Source organism: Malus sylvestris, chromosome 3 (genome assembly GCF_916048215.2).
Source record: "Malus sylvestris chromosome 3, drMalSylv7.2, whole genome shotgun sequence".
Classification (NCBI taxonomy): Eukaryota; Viridiplantae; Streptophyta; class Magnoliopsida; order Rosales; family Rosaceae; genus Malus; species Malus sylvestris.
This window is the reverse complement of record NC_062262.1, coordinates 36,420,379-36,437,282: the sequence shown is the minus strand read 5'-3', so window position 1 is coordinate 36,437,282 and position 16,904 is coordinate 36,420,379. Positions and strand designations below refer to the sequence as shown.

The window sequence follows — 16,904 nt, the reverse complement described above, 5'->3', positions numbered from 1 at the left end:
GTCACGTAAGAAGTGCATAATTGGTGTTTCTGGCAAGCACTTTAAGTGCTTTTGAAACCCGAAAACATTTTTTCTAAAAGCACTCCCAATCATTTTTAAAGCAGTCTAAACGAACACTATATCTCTTGTCAAGGAAATTTTGTGCGCTTCTAAAAAGGCTTCAAGGAAAAGTTTCATACTAACAATTCTCTGGTCTCAAGAATTGGTCTCAAATTTAAAGAAATTTGTGTTTATTGATATCATCGTCGTATTCGGTTACCAAACCGTCATGTCACGTACAAAATGGGGAGGAAATAGAGTGTCATTTCAAGCAAAGGGAATTCTTTGTAATTTCACAAAACCTCAACGGAGGCAAAACAATGGACTCTATACCAAAATACTTCATTTTCCGGGCCGTTCAACTGCAGCCTTGAAGCACTTCCGGATGCGGAGGATGATATTCCAGTGCCAAACCATCTTGCCTCTGTCAAACTAGCTGTAACAAGAAAAATCACTCTTCAGAAATACATCTCACTTAAATCGAAGAATCAAATAAGAAACTAAAGGCAAGTTTTAAAGAATAAAGCATGGTACCATACAATGAAAGGTCGCAAAAATCTTCTGTACCTCAAGACAATCGCTACGGAGAGATTGGCTTCTGTTCCCTGGTCTTAGCCAACTTCAATTGTGTAAGTTTGTCCAAGATGGCGGGCTCTAAAGGAATTGGGTCAAGACAACGCTCAGCTGCTGCAACAATCACCTGCTCGATAGAAATAAGTCAAAACCGATTATTTATGGAGAGAGGTGAAGGAGATCTCAGGCCTCAACCATTCAAAAGTTGGGGCCAATAAAATAGATATGAACTAAGATGGAGAATCTATATGAAGTTACGAGGTTCAGGATGGAGAGCCAAGATTATTTTCTATATACCTCGTCCAGCAGAAAGTCAACGGCAGCTTCATCTTCTGCCATTTCCTTTAAAGGAGTCCTTAGGAACTGTATATCCAACTGAATTTGCTGGAATCCGCTCCTATTAAAAGTTTGGAGTCTGACAAATTCTTGCAAGCTTTTAAGGCAAAGTTTTACCAAGGTCGTTACCACCGACTCCTGCAATTTGCAAGCACAGTCAGTTCATGTTGTTCCTATACCAGTACCAATACTGGTTCAAGCAACAACTAGTTCATTACCTGCGTAAAATCAACTTTCGTAAATATTTCAACTTTTTGCTTAAAAAGTTTTGCTAGATGGGTTTCCAACAGCTGGCTTCTAGCCCTCTGGGTGTTTGACCGACTTAATTTTTCCTCTCGTAATGGGTTGCTCCGAGATGAGGCAGTGCTTCCGTTGCTGTCAGCCCGGCGATGTCTGCGAATGCCTTGGGGCAAAATCTGCTTAACTTCACTTCTAATTGCTTCCAACTAACACAGGAAAGAAAGGAATGAAATGTGCAGAGCAGCTGACAACAAATAATAGATTTAACAAACAAGGTACCAAACGAGTTCTCTCAACTTGACTCTTATTCCAAGAGAGTATTAAATGGCAGGGGGAAACAAATTATGTACTGACCTCTTGAAGAAATAAATCAACAAACATATGAACTTCGCGGGGTTCCTTGTGCTGCAAAAATGTTGAACAATATAGACAAATTAAAAGTACTTACAGGGTAGTAAGTTTAATCCTTTCTTAATAGTTTAGTGCAAATGATATACTTCCTATTATTCAAATATTGCCTAACAAAAAGTGTACCTGGACCCAATTTGGTGTTGTGAACCTCTTCTTTAAGAGAACTGATATCCGCTGAGTTCTCATATTTATGTACTGAAAAGAGAAGATCAAAACATTATATGTTATCAAACTTTTGTCTGCATAATAGATAAAAGTGGTTTGATCATGGTAGCCCAATGAATAAAATGCATTTTGAATAACCCTACAATGTGCAGAAACTTTTCACCCGCTGAGCGGAAAATCCGACAGATTTCTCCAGGAATGAAAGTAGGTCCGTATTCATAGCCTCTAACACCACCACCAGAAAAGGAAGCAGCTATTTCCTGACAATTAGAATATGAAACTTCAATACAAACCCCTGAGGACATGGAAAGAAGTATAACTCGGGTATTGATATTTTTTAAGGAACAAAACATAGTTGTTATTAGTTGGCTACTTGCCTCGGTGATTCTTGGGATGGCATTTTGTTCAATGAAAACAGAAACTTGGGCCAGCACGAGGACAAGCCCAGCCAGAACTTTGTCATCTTGTATTCCCTCTGTCAAACCTTGATCTTGACTGGCTGAGCTATTCTTTCCTGAAAGCAAGAGAAAGTGACCTTCAAGTGCCCTGAAGAAGTCTTGAAACCCTTCTTGGACCCAATCAACAATCAAGTCTTTCAGTTTAACCAGCAGTTCCAAATTATCATCTAGAAGTTGGCGGAAGTCCTGAAATGAAATGATAGAATAAAGAGATAAGCATCCACTTTTCCCCCTTCTGATTAGTAAAATAGCCTTGCATTTTGGGAGAAGGAGGATGAACTTAACAGCAAGAGACGAAAAAAATATATTATAGAAATGCAAAAATTTTAAATGGGAAAATGTTTAGACCCATGTTCCAAAAACACCAAAACAAATTAAAAATAGCTGCCGCATATGCCAGTGCATTCAACCATGACCTTCAGGAAGCATGTGTGTCCAAAAACACATTAGCAAATCGCTACCATTCGAACAATCATAGGCTAGAAATGTATATTAATATCTATATAGAAGGAATTATAAACAGTTTCAGTTTCAGCTTCAGCTCTACTGGCAACACAGGAATCATCTATCATGTGTACATCCGGTACAAAAGAGAGATGAAGCTGTAAATTGATGCAAGCTTAGTTTACGTGCAATAACATAGACTACTTAGTATCTCATACATTACCAGTAAGACATCCATGCTGCCTTGGAGCACTGCCTTTTTTCCGCCCTCCAGAGCAACTTGTAAGGAATACTCTTCTCTGTCCTTCTGTCTAGTGTGGGCTTTTGTGAGGGCATCTGCCAGTTCAAACAAATTCAACTCAAGTTACTCAACACAGGGATAGCATAAAAAGATAGAAGTTTAAACAGAAAAACATGGCCTTGGATAGGGCCAAATGTTGGCATAAAAGAATCCATCTTGACCCTAATTAGTTGAGCTTGAGAATCAAGATTACGGTTTAAGAATCAAAAGAACTTAAGAACAAATAACTCACAAACTAAGAAATAATAACCTGAAATGTTGTTTAGGAGATGAGAAAATTTGTTGCTAACATATAGTTTCACAGTAACCCGAGCAGCCTGAAGAACACAGATTAATCTGTATGCTTAAAAACCATCCTTCAACAGTAACAAGAAAATAAAATCTACTATGATTCCTGAGTGTGAAAGAAAAATTCAAACTTTATTATAAAGATACATTGAAATAAAACTAAAAGGGAGACCTCCAGAGAATAATCGGAGAGAGCAGCCTCATTTAACACATCATCCATCAGAAGTACATCTCTCCATATAATCCCTGCATGCAGATGGGCTTTTGTTAAAGTTCTCATAATATAACAATACCCAACTAAATACTTAAAATAGAACAAATGGTGACGAATTGATGGATTTTTATAGTGTTAAAGTCTCCATTTGTTAAAGGAGGGGTAGATGTAGAGCAGTGTTAAGGATGGTGTACTAGCACATTGGTCATACTTACAAAGAACTCCTAGTAGATCTGCTGACCAGATTTCTGTCTTTATGTATTGCTCAGTGGTTTTGAAGTGCCTAAACAAACAGCAATTACATTCCGTGAGCAAACTGCTACCGTACAACAAAGTATTTTAAATTAAGAAACTCCCTTACCCGGCAACCAAGTCTTGTGCAAGCTTGGTTAGTTGCGTATCCGAATCAGGAAATATTACGCGATAAGCACGGACAGCCTCCGCAAACTCACGAACAGAAGTCTAAATTGAGTGCAAATAAGTTAGTGATTCATCAGTGCAGTTATAAGTTACAGACATTGAAGAGAAAGAGGGAGAGCGAGCAGAGAGTAATCATGAAGCACTAGGGGGAAAACTTAATGCCTATTTAAGTTGAATAGAAACTTTTGGTACAAGTACTATGTTCGTCTAAATTTAACCTATTTCTCTCACTTTGTTCTAATATCTTTAAAGGTGTAAATAATCACTCTCCAACAATTTTAAGATGCATACTTCATGCAGTGAGTTTATTGTTAACTACAAATCAGGTACATACATAGATGTGCCAAAACCAGCCAGTCTCGAGAGAACTTGGTTTACCAATGTAAATGGTTATTATATTTTATAACTAAACAACAGTAAGAGCCTTTGCAACATAAATTGCATCATAAATTGACTTATATCACATCATAAGGTGAAAGAACAATTTCCATTAGATGCTCATACACAAAGTTTTTTGGGGGTTCTTTTCAGTTCAAGTCGTCACACACAACTTGCCAAAGATGAAAAACCAAAATGATGCTCCACTAGTCCACTGTCAGATACTCACCTCATGTGCAGTAGCAGGAACTGTGTCAGTAGAAGGATCATTGGAATCCAGTGAAGCATTGCCTATATCTTCTATCTTAAGCTGAAGGCCAGCAACAGATTGTTCCAACTTCTCAAGCAACTTCACCTTTAAGCTGTCAACCTGCCAAATGCAGGCAATATGTCATCAGGCGAAAAAAAGATTATTGGAATTTTCTTTTCAATGCATTTTCTTTGTTGCGATTCTTCTTGTGAACAAAAAATGTCCACATCCATGCCTTCACTTACTAAGAAATTTAAAATACATTAGGACTTGAAGAACAAAAAAACAGGATAACCTATTTTTGAAATGTCTACCAATTTCCTGTGAGTATTGTTCACACAATTTAACTGTAACAATATAATATTGAATACGTTTTTTATGGTTAAAGCCATGATGTGTTAACACGGTAATATGTAATCTAAATGGCAAACTTAAATAAAAGTGCAGTACAGACTGGGAAATCCAATTGCTTAAGAAGCACAGCAGCCTCAGCTCTTGCTTGTATAGATTCAGAATCTGAGAACAGCTTTCCCTGAAAAGAATAATTTGAAAAATCATAAGACAAGTTTTCCAACAGCACACATCCAGTTGCAGTCAGTAAGTTATTCGGCATGAAATTATGATTTTAAACATTAACTTTAACAACATCTCAGATGGTGACTGTCCATTCTTCTGTCAAAGTATGCTTAAGAAAGTACAGTAATATGACACAGATACACAATAAATGGCTAATAAGAAATAGCTTGATAGCTAGTGAAAAATGTCATGCCTTGATTCATAACTTTTACTTCATCTAATAGGATACAGCTTACTCATGAGCATAAACATCTCACTCACATGACTCACAGCAATCCCAAGAGCTCGGAGAGCTTATTTTAGGACGACACATGCATCATATTACTGAAACATTGTATTCATCCAAGGGAATGTTTCCCACACGTTTCAAGCAGTGGCCTTTCATGAAAAGAGATTACATGGCAGTACCTGAATGTTACATCTTAAAACTAATCCTGTGTCCAAGATATAGGCACAATCCTAACATACTGCATAATCCCTTACCAATATTGATGCTAATACTTCAACCAAAAACTGCATAACGCCTATCCATGTATTAAAGCAAATGGAGTTATATATTATATGCCCCTAACATATAAACTATGACACCATCCAACTAAAAATTACTACCTCGACTGCAGAAACTTAACAAGAACCCCCAAGAGAAACGTTGCAAGGGAAGTAAGGATAAGACATCTACTTGTTTCTTGTTAGGTATGGGTAGAGAGAAAAACCAGTCTCGCCATATTATAAAATGGAAAGAAAGAGAAAGAAAAAAGGATAAACCTGCAAATTCTTGATAATTATGGTCACAGCTTCTTCAGATGCTCGCTTACAATCCTGGAATGAGGAGTCTCCATATGCCTAATTGTGGACAGCCACAAAGAAACAAGATACAATGTAAATAAAACTCCACACAAAGGTAAACTCTGGTCCTGAATGCAAAAGATCATAAGAGATAGAAATTACCTTAAATATTGGTATTGCTCCTGTATAAAATTTGACCGCATCAGCATATGCTTCTGATTTGATACACTTCCCGAGCCTAGCAGGTAGATCATATATGAACTGCCGTTCCACAAAAAAAAAAATTTATGTAACCCACAAGGCCAGACACTGAAATTAAAACTGAAGTGTCATGAAGTCACACATATATTGCTCGCCAACCTGAACTTTACGAAGAAGGTTGCGTGTGCGATGCAACTTTTCTATGTGTTCCCTCTTCTCAGAAAGAGAAGTGTTGACCCCATCACTTCTAGATTGCACAGACATTATCTGCAATCATTGTCAATGTGAAGTAAGCTACTATTACACTCCTTTTTTCCTTCTTTTTCCTCTGAAAACAAAAACATAGCTTGAGCGAGACTCAGTTAAAGTATAAACAATTGGACGTACCTTCTCAAGGAGCTGTTCCATATTTGCCTCCATCCCCACAATATTACTTTTCATCCTGTTGGAAAAATTATCCAAGACCAGAACATTATAAGAGACTCTTGGTTATATTATCTACAAGCTGAAACATGATAAATGATATGGTGGGTAGCAGAAATTTCGTCAACATGTAAATATAGACATATAAGTAAAAAAAAATAAAGACTTACTGTTTAATAGTATCTGTCGCGCTAATAAACTTGTTGTAGTTCTCGTATACTAACATTTGTAAGTCAGTATCAAGATTCTTTATCTCAGCAGCCATCTGAACATGTCTCTGTAGAAGCCCTTCCAAGTTTGATTTGTGTACCTGCAAAGTTCATAAAACTCTAAATGCTGATTCAAAGTTCGAATTTCTGCCTCATATTTGACAACAAAATCAGCGTATTATGATCATTCAATATACAAATGCCACAAATCACGCACAATCAACTTATTGGAGAAAACATACATCACCATATGAAATCAACAACATTCCTACAAAGTCCTCTACCCTAATTCTGAACCAAATGCCCGTCTCCAATTCTGCTACGAAAACCAACGGTTCGTTCCACTCCACAAAATTCCCTGCTCAATTCAAAACAACTTGATGACATTTTTTTGAGCAGCCACTAATTCCATTTTTCACCTCTACAAACTTCGATACGACGTAAATATTCATAAATTTCCAGACACAGCCTTCCAATTCAACCTTAAATCTGCCCTAATTACCAGTAACGATTACGAATGTCCCAAAATTAAGTAAACAAAACAGCTGAATCAATCATGTATTTGGTAAAAGATAAGAGTTGGAGATCGTACGAGGAGATGCATGTACTGGTCGGGATCGAAGGAGGTGGAGTTGATGGCATCGAGAGTGGCGTACTTGGACGATGACTTAGAGTCGGGAGACGACAGCGAAGGGTCAGGGGAGTAGAAGCTCGACAGCAGATCCCTCATCCTCTTCGCCTTGTCGTCCAGCGGCACCTCGTCCACATCCATTTCTACTTTTCTTCTTCTTCTTCTTCCTCAACCTTCAGCCTCTGTGATCCGAGATTTGGCGCCGCTGGAATGTAACCGGAATTTTGTAACAGGATACAGTTATGATTTTGTTAAACGACGTAGACCTTTTGACTATTTGAACCCTTACATACCTTTGTAATGAATTTTTATTAGTTTTTATTACTCCTCTGCAAATTTTTAAGAAATGACAACTTCTATAATTATCTTCGAGAAATGTTCAGCGATTCATTTAAAATTGAGACTCTTCGTGTATTATCTGTCATTTTATAATTTTAAGATTTACATGAAAATTGAAATTAAACTGTGACGTGATAGATTATAATTCATAAAGAGTCAATTTTGAAAGAATCTCTTTAGCATTAATTTGCTTTACTATGGCTTGAAGAAGATTAGAGAGAGTAATTGCAATTACGACTTTTTCTTTTTTGCACTAACTTATCACAGCTATTTTGAACACTCATAAACAATCAACTCATAACTATCACTATTTTTTTTTCTAAAACTATTTGGAACATTAAGGAATCAATTTGAGTCCCGACTCTTGTTCTTTGCGTATCTATTTGGATACATCACTCGTTTAGATATAAGCAACAAGATTTCATTTAAAACTATCACTAATTTTAAAATCATGTTACAAGTAAAATATTTGATCATTGCTAGTTACCAAAATGAAGATCACTAAGTTGATTTGTTTTGTTATGTGAGTTTTTATGTTGTTGAGACAAAAGCAATAGTGGAGGAGGAGGACTCGAAACTAAGATACTGAGTGCGTGAATTTTACTAACCACTTGAGCTACAATTTATTGTGTTTTATTTTTTAACTTCATGAATAGGTTTTGTCAAATATCATGGCTACTTGCATAGCCGGGCTATATAGCAGAACTGAGCTCAAAGAGTAAAAAGTCAATTGTTTATCTAAGCCCAGTAAGCCCATAATGTCTTATACCATATTTTAACACTAATTATACAAATAAACGACTGTTATGATGTCATTTTTATACAATTTGTGTCTTGTATAAAGTGTATGTGTTAAATTGATTAATTTTGAAGTTGTCTTGACCTTCTTGGTTTAGACAATGACCATGTTCATTTGTTCATGTATAAAATAAGTTGCTTATCATTTTTTTGGATCAAAATAAGTTGCTTATCTATCACACAAAGTAAAAGTTGTTTTATTAAAATAAAATAAAATATATTGCAGAGGAAAGACTTTACAAACAAGCAACAAATAGATGCAACCATCGGAAAAATAAAAATGTCAACGAAGTTGCACCAAAGAAGCAACAACAAAAACTAATTATATGTGGGGATATTTCATTTTCGCTAAATAGACTCATTAGTAGCAGAATGAGCAACTTTCAAGTTGGTGGACTTAATGGAGTTGAGAACCACCTCATCAGGTCGACACAAGTTCTTGAATTTATATTTGTTCCACTCCGTCCATACATAATACTTGATGGTGGGGTACAATAGTTGATGATAGTATGTACAAAAATGTACATAAACAATAATCAATGTTGCGTGCAAAAATATTATCAATAGTCTATGTAAAAACAATTGTTAATGGTCATTTAGCTAATAGATGCAAACAATGATCTAAAAAACGCTAGCCGGAGTCTAGGTAGGTTGCCTAGGTGGATTTCAGTAATTTTATTATACATCATATAAATTAATTCAATTTACTACATACCATGTGAATAAACATTGAATAATATGTTATTTTTTTAAAAAGAAAAATATATGTGTGAGAAAATATGTAAAATTTTAGACCTTTTATATCATCTTCTAAGCCTATAAATTTTTTTGGGCATTTTTCATTAATAAAATGCAAGATTGGGCCTTGTATTCCTTGTTTCACGTTTGAATGTAATGTGCGCAATGGACCACCACCAACAACCCAAAAGAGAATATTGATATTCCCTACAATAAAATAATTGAAAACCAAATGTGTAAATAATAAAAGAGTAATGTTAGGAAAATTAAATTTGTAGATTAAATTTTGTAAACTAAATAATATGAAAATTAATGATTGAATTATTACTTAAACATTGATAAGTCGTAAGTGTGGTCATTTTATATTAATAACACATTATTTAATTTATAAATTTAACCTTCATAGCATTACTCATAAAAAAAAACAATTGAGAAGCAAATGCGTGAAAAACAAAACAATTGAAAATAAAATGATAGAAAAGCAGAAAGTTCCTGCCTTCTGTAATATTCAGAGCATAATGCCATGGTGTGTGCAGCTACCCTTTTTCCATCGTGTAATTAATGGCAAGATGCGTTAGCAAAAATGGGCTGTCCTTGCACTGTACTTATACATATATATATATATATATATATATATATATTATTGCGCTCCATTAGGCTGATATTTCAAGAGACCTTCCATAAAGGCAAAGGGCCAAAGGCAAAACGAAATGATTGCTTGAATGAGACTTGGACCCGCGCGGATATAATCTTTCTTTTTTTCCAAGTCTTTAAATTTTTTTTTGAGAATAATTATTTTCCCTTTTAATCTATCTCTCATTTTCTCAAATCCTATTTGTTTGGTCACGTCAACATCTTATATTTATTTTTTTATAAAAACAATAAGATAAAAAGCAATAGATGAGAGGAGGGAATGGAAGAGATGAAAATAAAAAAGGGGAGAATTCTACTCCAATTTTTTTTGTAGGAAAACTAATTAAAATGGTTTGAAAATTTTGAGTTTTAACGATAAAGACAAAATAAAGGATAAAGTGAATAGTACATGAATTGACTTTTTAATGTAAAAATGTGGTTTTTCGTTAAAATGAACAGTACCGAGAACTTTTCGTTAAATTTTTTTATTTTTTTTTACTTGGCATGGGTCCCACTCGGTCACCATTGTCTTTATGGATTGAATGATAAAAAGGGCAGCTCACGTGGAATCCTGAACCAAAGGACTTAGATTCGGATTAAGGTCACTCAATATTATAGTTTGGGAGTATTTTTTTATTTATAAGTGAGAGATTTTAGTTCGAATATCATGGATAACGAATTTAATATCAAATTAAGTTGTCTATTGTGTGGTTTAACAAAACTCTTCATCTCTTTAGTGTAAAAATATATCTTTGTACTCAAAAGATTTGGATTAAGAAATTTTTTCCTTAGAAGGTGAATTAAAGATCAATTTTCCATTTTGTTAGGTATGGCCCATACCCTTTACTCAATCCAAAAAGAACGTGAAGAACAAATTTCACCTACCCTTCTGCTAAGGGTAAGTAATTTTCATATGAGAAGAGATCCTTTTTGGATTTCTTCCACCAAGATTACTGGATCAAATGATCCGGACCTTTGAAATTTCATCCAACGATCCACCTATTTTTACCCCTTAAAAGCTATAATGATTTTTTATTGTGATGAAATTTCTCTTCTAGTATATTAGTTGTCCTAATTTGATAACCAGAATTTTATTTACTAAGAGAGAAATATGTATGCACAATGACAAATGAAAATTCGATTTGAATACGCAATGCGTATTATAAGTTTTAGAATTGTCTAGTCTTGCGCACCACTAAATTTTAGCACTCTTAAACGGAGTATGATTCTCTTCCTTTCTAATTTTATTATTTTATTTTTCTTTTATTTTTTCTTTCATTTGAACGATTACGGTTAAATCACGTCAATGTTTTATGTTAATTTTTTAATAGTGAAATATGTGAGAGGAGGGAAGAGAATGAGATGAGAATAGAAGATGAGAGAATCTTACTCCTTAAATAAGGGTGACCAAATTGGAGTAGGATTATCTCCTCTTTAAATCCCTCTCCTTCTTCTCTCCTGTTACACTTTTCTTTTCATATTTTTTTTTACAAAAAAATCAATGCAAAATGTTTACGTAAATTAATCGTAACCGTTTGAATACGAAAAAAATGATAATTTTACTAAATAAAGGAGAACTTTCCATTGTGATTTAAATGATAAACAATTTAGTGGACAAGAGAAACAAAATAATATTTTTCTTGTTCTAGCCTTCTAGGTTGATGGTATTATAATTTTTTAACGTATTAGCCGTCCTCGCCATTGACGTCAGCCATGACGCACCAAATTAGCATTTAGTTGAAAAAGGTCATTAATTTTATCATTTTCCACACCTACCAAACCCTCTCATCTCCCGCTATAAAAGCCCATTCCCACACCCTTCTAAACCTTCTTTCTCCTTCCGTCTCATTTCGCCTATCTTTCTCCGCTGCGCGTTTGCCTTTCAGATAAGTCCTCCTTCCCCTCTTTTCTCTCTCTAGATTTTCATTTCCGCTTGCTTCTCCTTCGTTAGATCTGAAATCTCTGATCAGATTCTAGATCTGAGGTTCAACTTAGGGTTTTTATTTTTGAGGTTCTTGAAATCCAATTCGATCGGATCTGATTTGGGGGCTTGGAATCTCTGGGTTCGTAGAAATCTAAATCAATGGGTCTAGTCTTTCTATGACATTATGTATCGTATCCGTCTTCTCCACTCGTTCTCCGTTGTCTTCCTCTACTGGTTCTACGTTTTCTCATGAATTAATCGCATCAATTCCTTGCCTCCAATTCGAATCCCAATTCTAATTTTATTTTCGCCCCAATTCTTTCAACCTAATCTAATTTAGGTAACAAACATCAATTCCTAATTTTTGCAATTCTTGGGTAAATTACCCGAAGAAAGGAAGAAATGTCTTCGGTTCAGCGCCAATCAAGCTCAGGATCCGACGGGTCCGCGACGGTGGACGAGAAGAAGAGGAAGAGGATGCTGTCCAACCGCGAATCCGCGAGGCGTTCGAGGATGAAGAAGCAGAAGCAGATTGATGATTTGACGACTGAGATCACCCGTCTGGAGATGTCGAACAATCAGGTTCGGCAGACGGTCGATGCCAGGGAGCGGAGCTACAATGAGATAGAGTCTGCAAACAATGTGCTGAGAGCTCAAGCAATGGAGCTCACCGATCGACTGCAGTCCTTAAACTCGGTCCTCCATATATTCGAAGAGGTCAGCGGCTTTTCGGTCGACATCCCCGAGATGCATGATCCTCTGCTTAAGCCATGGCAGCGCCCCTACCCGTCGCAGCCCATCCCGGCCTCCTCCAGCATGTTCTTCATTTGATGACGATCTTCAACGCTTCTGTCTGTCAGTGTTTTGGTGGTGTTTGTCTTTTGATTTCGATTTTAGTTGTTGGGTTTATGTTAGCCTCAGTTGTTTTAGGTGTCTTTTAATTAATAGTTGTTGTAGTCAGTGTCTTTGCACAAGCTTGTTTCATGATGGATTAGCAGTACATTTGGGTTTGATGTTGGAACTTGGAACCGAACCGCGTGTACAATGTTGTTCATTTTGTCTGTATAAATCAAATGTCTGTATGGTGGTTGTTAGCTGTGGAATGTGCAGAGTTGCTCATTTTGTTGGTAATTGAAATTGTTCCCAAACGCTAAACCTTCATAGGTTTGATAATCTATTTCTTCTAAGACGATATTCAAAACTACACTCCGGTGATACAAACTTGCATTCGAGTACAAGGGGCACACCCTATCAATCAAGATTGATACGATTAATTGACTTAATTCACGTCTGCTGGTTGGAATTGATTGTTTAAAGATCGATTTTTAAGCACACAACCTACAGAATTATAAGATTAAACCACACTTCATATTAATATTATAGTTAACGTGTGTTTAGTGAAAAATAATGTACTTCCCCCATTGAGCTTGGACAGGGTCCCAAGCAAAAGCAACAGAAAATTGGAAAAGGGAGGAGGTTGTCCCACAACTCCCACATGCTATGCATGATGTACCAGTCACCACCCAAATAACCTATGATTCATCCATGCGTTGCGCACGAACAATTGGTCTAGTTGCACCACCAAGTCTCTACATAGATAAGCCTTAGTTTTCAATTCTGTTCATCATCGTAGTGGTGTTTCTTGCTAATAACACAATAACATATAATAAAAAAATCTAACACATGTCCTTGCATCAGTGACACAGGAAAGCACGTAGTAGTGCACCCGTTTTATGCAAGTTTTTTTTCTCATAAAGACGAGATTACATATATATTTGTAATAAGTATGACAATAAATTGTCAATCATCTTGGCTTGTTGTAGTGAACAATTGAATACGACTTTCAATCATTTTGATTCTTTTTCTAATTTTCCCTATTCTAAGTTCCCGATTCATTACTTATCCCCGGCCCTACGATAATACCTCCAGTATTTAATTGATAATTGACAAGATCAACATTTTTAAAATACAATTAAAACCCCTTTCCACAAATAAAATATGAGATTCAAATAGTAAAAAAGAAGGGCAAAGCTTGTTTTAGAATATTTGGAAGCTGATAAAGTAATCACCAATTACGTTAAACATATATACGATAACATGCTACTGTATCATATCATCATGCAAAATAATTATAAAAAACATTCCAAATCAAGATTTTCATGATAGTATCCCAACAACAGCTTCAGTTTAGTCCATCTTAATTAACATAAACAGAGACGGAGAAAGTACTGTGAAATCTAAAGCACGACAACCTCAAAGCCGGGCCAAGGCACAGGCAGATTGAGATCCACCCATCAGTCGTAAGTACGGCACTCGTCGGTTTCGGGGTTGTCCTTACAGAATGTCTCCAAGGGGTCGGAACTTTTCTCGTTGGCACGTTTGTGGCTGGCGGCAGCGCTCAGCTCCTCCACCTCGTCCCACGCCGCCACGCACTCCCCGCTTGCCGGGTCGTCCGAGCACTTCTCCTCGGCGCTCTTGATGCTTTCCGCTACCTTTTCCGACAGTTTATCCGGTGCTGCGGTTACTGGCCTTACCAAGGTCATGCGGCGGCCAACGGAAGAGTAGCTTCTCCAGGTGGGGATGTTGAGCGATTGAAATGCCCTCGGTGCCTCTGTTGTTTTTGACAACACTGCCCTTGGGGTGGAGAGGCTCACTCCGGCGAGTGTAGTGGTGGTTGCCATTTCTCCTTCTCTTTCTTTCGGGTTTCGAAGTGGTGAGGTGATAACGAGCATGAGGTTTAATTGGTGTTTCCAACGTTTCACGATCGCACACTTCTTATCATATCACAGCCAATCATCTACTTCCACGTCGGAAACACTTGAGATATTTTAGGGGAAAATAATCACACTTTTGAAAATGGGTTCTCAGTAGTGTTCTGAACCACTTTTTCTTTATTTATTGTATTTTGTTGAATAATTGAGATTCCATCTCAATTATTTTTGTACGAGTCATGGTCGACTAGTCCAAGTGGCCATGTGCGACTGTTGGTAAAGATGCCTTCTCGGTGAAGGCCTTTATATGTCTTCTCTTCTCATTTCAAATCATCAGTTGATAGAGCAAGAGACTTGTTCTTGAAACCTTCCATCAGCCGGCTTTGAGATCGAGATCCCCGAGTCCTGTACAATTTCAATTTCAATTTCAATAACAAACTGTGAGGTAATTTTTAAATACAATGGGAAATGATGTTAATTTCTTATATTAATCCTAGAGATCCTAGAGTGTGTTTACCTGCACCCGACGGCTATATTTCAGGTTATGACGATCATGGTCCAGGAGGATATAATATTCCTGATCTTAATCCACGACTTCTATTGCTTTTAAGAAAGTTCTGAAGGAGATCTTCTCTTCGGAAAGACCTCTGGATGAAAGAGATACTTACCTTTGTAAAACGTTGTGCAGTTTTTATAAGGATGGACAATTTTCATGGCATTACCCTCACGTGGTAGTGGTACCAGCCCAGGTATGGATCTGGGAATTATCAGCGTGACAGGTCAGTTAAATTTTGTTAGCTGTATGGCTTGTAGGATTCAGCAACAAATTGCTAGTCTAAAAGTAAATTCTAAACATGATATAAGCATGAAAAGATTTACCGAGTTAGAACAACAAATTTCTGTTATAAAGAAAATTGTTAAAAGAAATAAGAGTGTTGAATTTCCAGATATCAACGGAATAGTAAACACTTTAGCCACTAAAGAACAAATAGACCAAGTTTTTGTGAGTCTTTCTTTAAGACTAGAAAAGCTTGAAAATATAAACACTTGCAGAATCTATAAATTACATGCAGGTAAGACCATCTCCAACCGAAGGCTGATCAGATGGTTCGTTTTAACCTTCTAGCCCTCTAAGATATTAATATTTTAATGAACAGTATATGGTTATATTTTCTTCAATCTCCAACTGAGGGCCAGGTGGCTTATTTTAGCCCTGTCATAAAAAACCATCTTCAACCGAGGGTTAAAGGACTATAGTATGAAATGTGAATAATTGAAATAAAATAAAGTAAGACAGTATGGAATGGTGAGAAATAAGTGAGAAATTGTGTAGGAAAAATTAGAAATTAAAAAAAAAAAAAGTGGGCTATTAAAAAATAAATAAAAAAGTGGGCTGGGGCAAAAAAAGTTCATAAACCGTAAACCTAAAGTGGTCTGAAAGCCCTACAGTGGGCTGAAATAACAAAATAAATAAATGGGAAACTTGATATATAACTCCAATTTTTTGAGCTAATAGTAGGAATAGTCCAGTTTATTAAAATAAGTCCAATTCTTTAAATTTAATTATTTAATTATCAATAATTATCTCTTAAAAGAAAAAACTTATTGTAAAAATCAAATTTCTTCATAATTATCTCTTTGATTATTTCTTTTTATTTATTTATTTTTGTTATTTCTTGTTCTTCCTCCTGCTTTAACCCATTTATAGATTTTTTAAAATTTTTATAATCAACATATATCACAGGTTAATTGTATTTATCTACCTATATGACATATTCTTTTTCATAGTCAACCTGTTAGAGATTAATATGTCTTGCTTGTAGGTATATTATGTTTTTTTTCTACCTTTTAGTTAGGTTTCATGTCTCACTTAAAGGTATAATATACATTCATATATTTGTTTAATGTTTTGCAGATAGATTTATGTTAGTATATTAATTTTTTTTTGTTTATAAGATATTAATTACATATTTTGGAGTAGAAAAATGCATAATATTAAAAGATTTTAATTGATTTTTAATATTTTTAGAAAATATAAAAGGAGTATAAAAGAAATAAAAACATATAATTAGATAACTGGAGTCACTCCTAAAAACACTCTATGTTTTTGGACCTGTATCTAAAAGCCCCATAAATAAATAAACTGGGTTGAGCAAGTGGAAAATAAAAAAAAAAAGCAAAAAACAAAATGGGCTAGCTGGCTGGCCGGTTGGCCCTTTAGCCCGTTTTTGTCCCGTGGGGCTCACGAGTCTTTTGGCCTAACTCTCGGTTGGAGACGATTTTAGGGTTATTTTCGGCCTTCTGGCCCTCTGGACATTTCGGATGGAGATGGTCTTAAATTTAATAAAACCATCATAGATTTATATGGAACAATGGAATCACTTAGAGGAATAGATCCTAAAATCAAACCGCCTGATC

The 16,904-nt window shown here is 35.8% G+C and overlaps 3 protein-coding genes across 4 annotated transcripts; 1 reads left to right on the top strand and 2 right to left on the bottom strand.

Moving 5' to 3' along the window:
* Positions 1-213: 213 nt before the first annotated feature.
* LOC126615134 (vacuolar protein sorting-associated protein 51 homolog) lies at positions 214-7,622 on the bottom strand. Of its 2 annotated transcripts, none has more exons than XM_050282887.1 (21): positions 7,305-7,622; positions 6,674-6,813; positions 6,468-6,522; positions 6,240-6,347; positions 6,042-6,140; positions 5,859-5,936; positions 4,972-5,049; positions 4,497-4,637; positions 3,831-3,931; positions 3,685-3,752; positions 3,428-3,501; positions 3,218-3,284; positions 2,890-3,002; positions 2,142-2,408; positions 1,908-2,024; positions 1,723-1,794; positions 1,543-1,593; positions 1,167-1,394; positions 910-1,086; positions 579-739; positions 214-475 (listed from the first exon to the last, which is right to left on the bottom strand). In XM_050282887.1, the coding sequence occupies exons 1-20, from the start codon at positions 7,482-7,484 to the stop codon at positions 620-622; spliced, it is 2,334 nt and encodes a 777-aa protein (XP_050138844.1). In that variant the 5' UTR covers positions 7,485-7,622; the 3' UTR covers positions 214-475; positions 579-619. The 2 variants fall into 2 exon arrangements, with proteins under 2 accessions (XP_050138844.1, XP_050138843.1); XM_050282886.1 differs by having other exon boundaries at positions 607-739; positions 7,305-7,621.
* A 4,051-nt stretch (positions 7,623-11,673) lies between these two features.
* On the top strand, positions 11,674-12,906 carry LOC126615144 (bZIP transcription factor 53-like). The gene has a single exon (XM_050282899.1). It carries the CDS (start codon positions 12,178-12,180, stop codon positions 12,604-12,606), a length of 429 nt encoding a protein of 142 aa, XP_050138856.1. The 5' UTR covers positions 11,674-12,177; the 3' UTR covers positions 12,607-12,906.
* A 957-nt stretch (positions 12,907-13,863) lies between these two features.
* On the bottom strand, positions 13,864-14,614 carry LOC126615143 (calvin cycle protein CP12-1, chloroplastic-like). The gene has a single exon (XM_050282898.1). The coding sequence runs from the start codon at positions 14,505-14,507 to the stop codon at positions 14,070-14,072; it is 438 nt and encodes a 145-aa protein (XP_050138855.1). The 5' UTR covers positions 14,508-14,614; the 3' UTR covers positions 13,864-14,069.
* Between the last annotated feature and the right edge of the window lie 2,290 nt (positions 14,615-16,904).

What these genes read in the sequence shown, in the direction of transcription:
- LOC126615134 (XM_050282887.1), bottom strand. Translation starts at nt 7,484, where the DNA reads ATGGATGTGGACGAGGTGCCGCTGGACGACAAGGCGAAGAGGATGAGG. An exon ending in GAGCAATACCAATATTTAAG is followed by an intron (nt 5,937 to 6,041) that starts GTAATTTCTATC and finishes GTCCACAATTAG; the next exon opens with GCATATGGAGACTCCTCATT. An exon ending in GCACAAGACTTGGTTGCCGG is followed by an intron (nt 3,753 to 3,830) that starts GTAAGGGAGTTT and finishes CTGTTTGTTTAG; the next exon opens with GCACTTCAAAACCACTGAGC.
- LOC126615144 (XM_050282899.1), top strand. Translation starts at nt 12,178, where the DNA reads ATGTCTTCGGTTCAGCGCCAATCAAGCTCAGGATCCGACGGGTCCGCG.
- LOC126615143 (XM_050282898.1), bottom strand. Translation starts at nt 14,507, where the DNA reads ATGCTCGTTATCACCTCACCACTTCGAAACCCGAAAGAAAGAGAAGGA.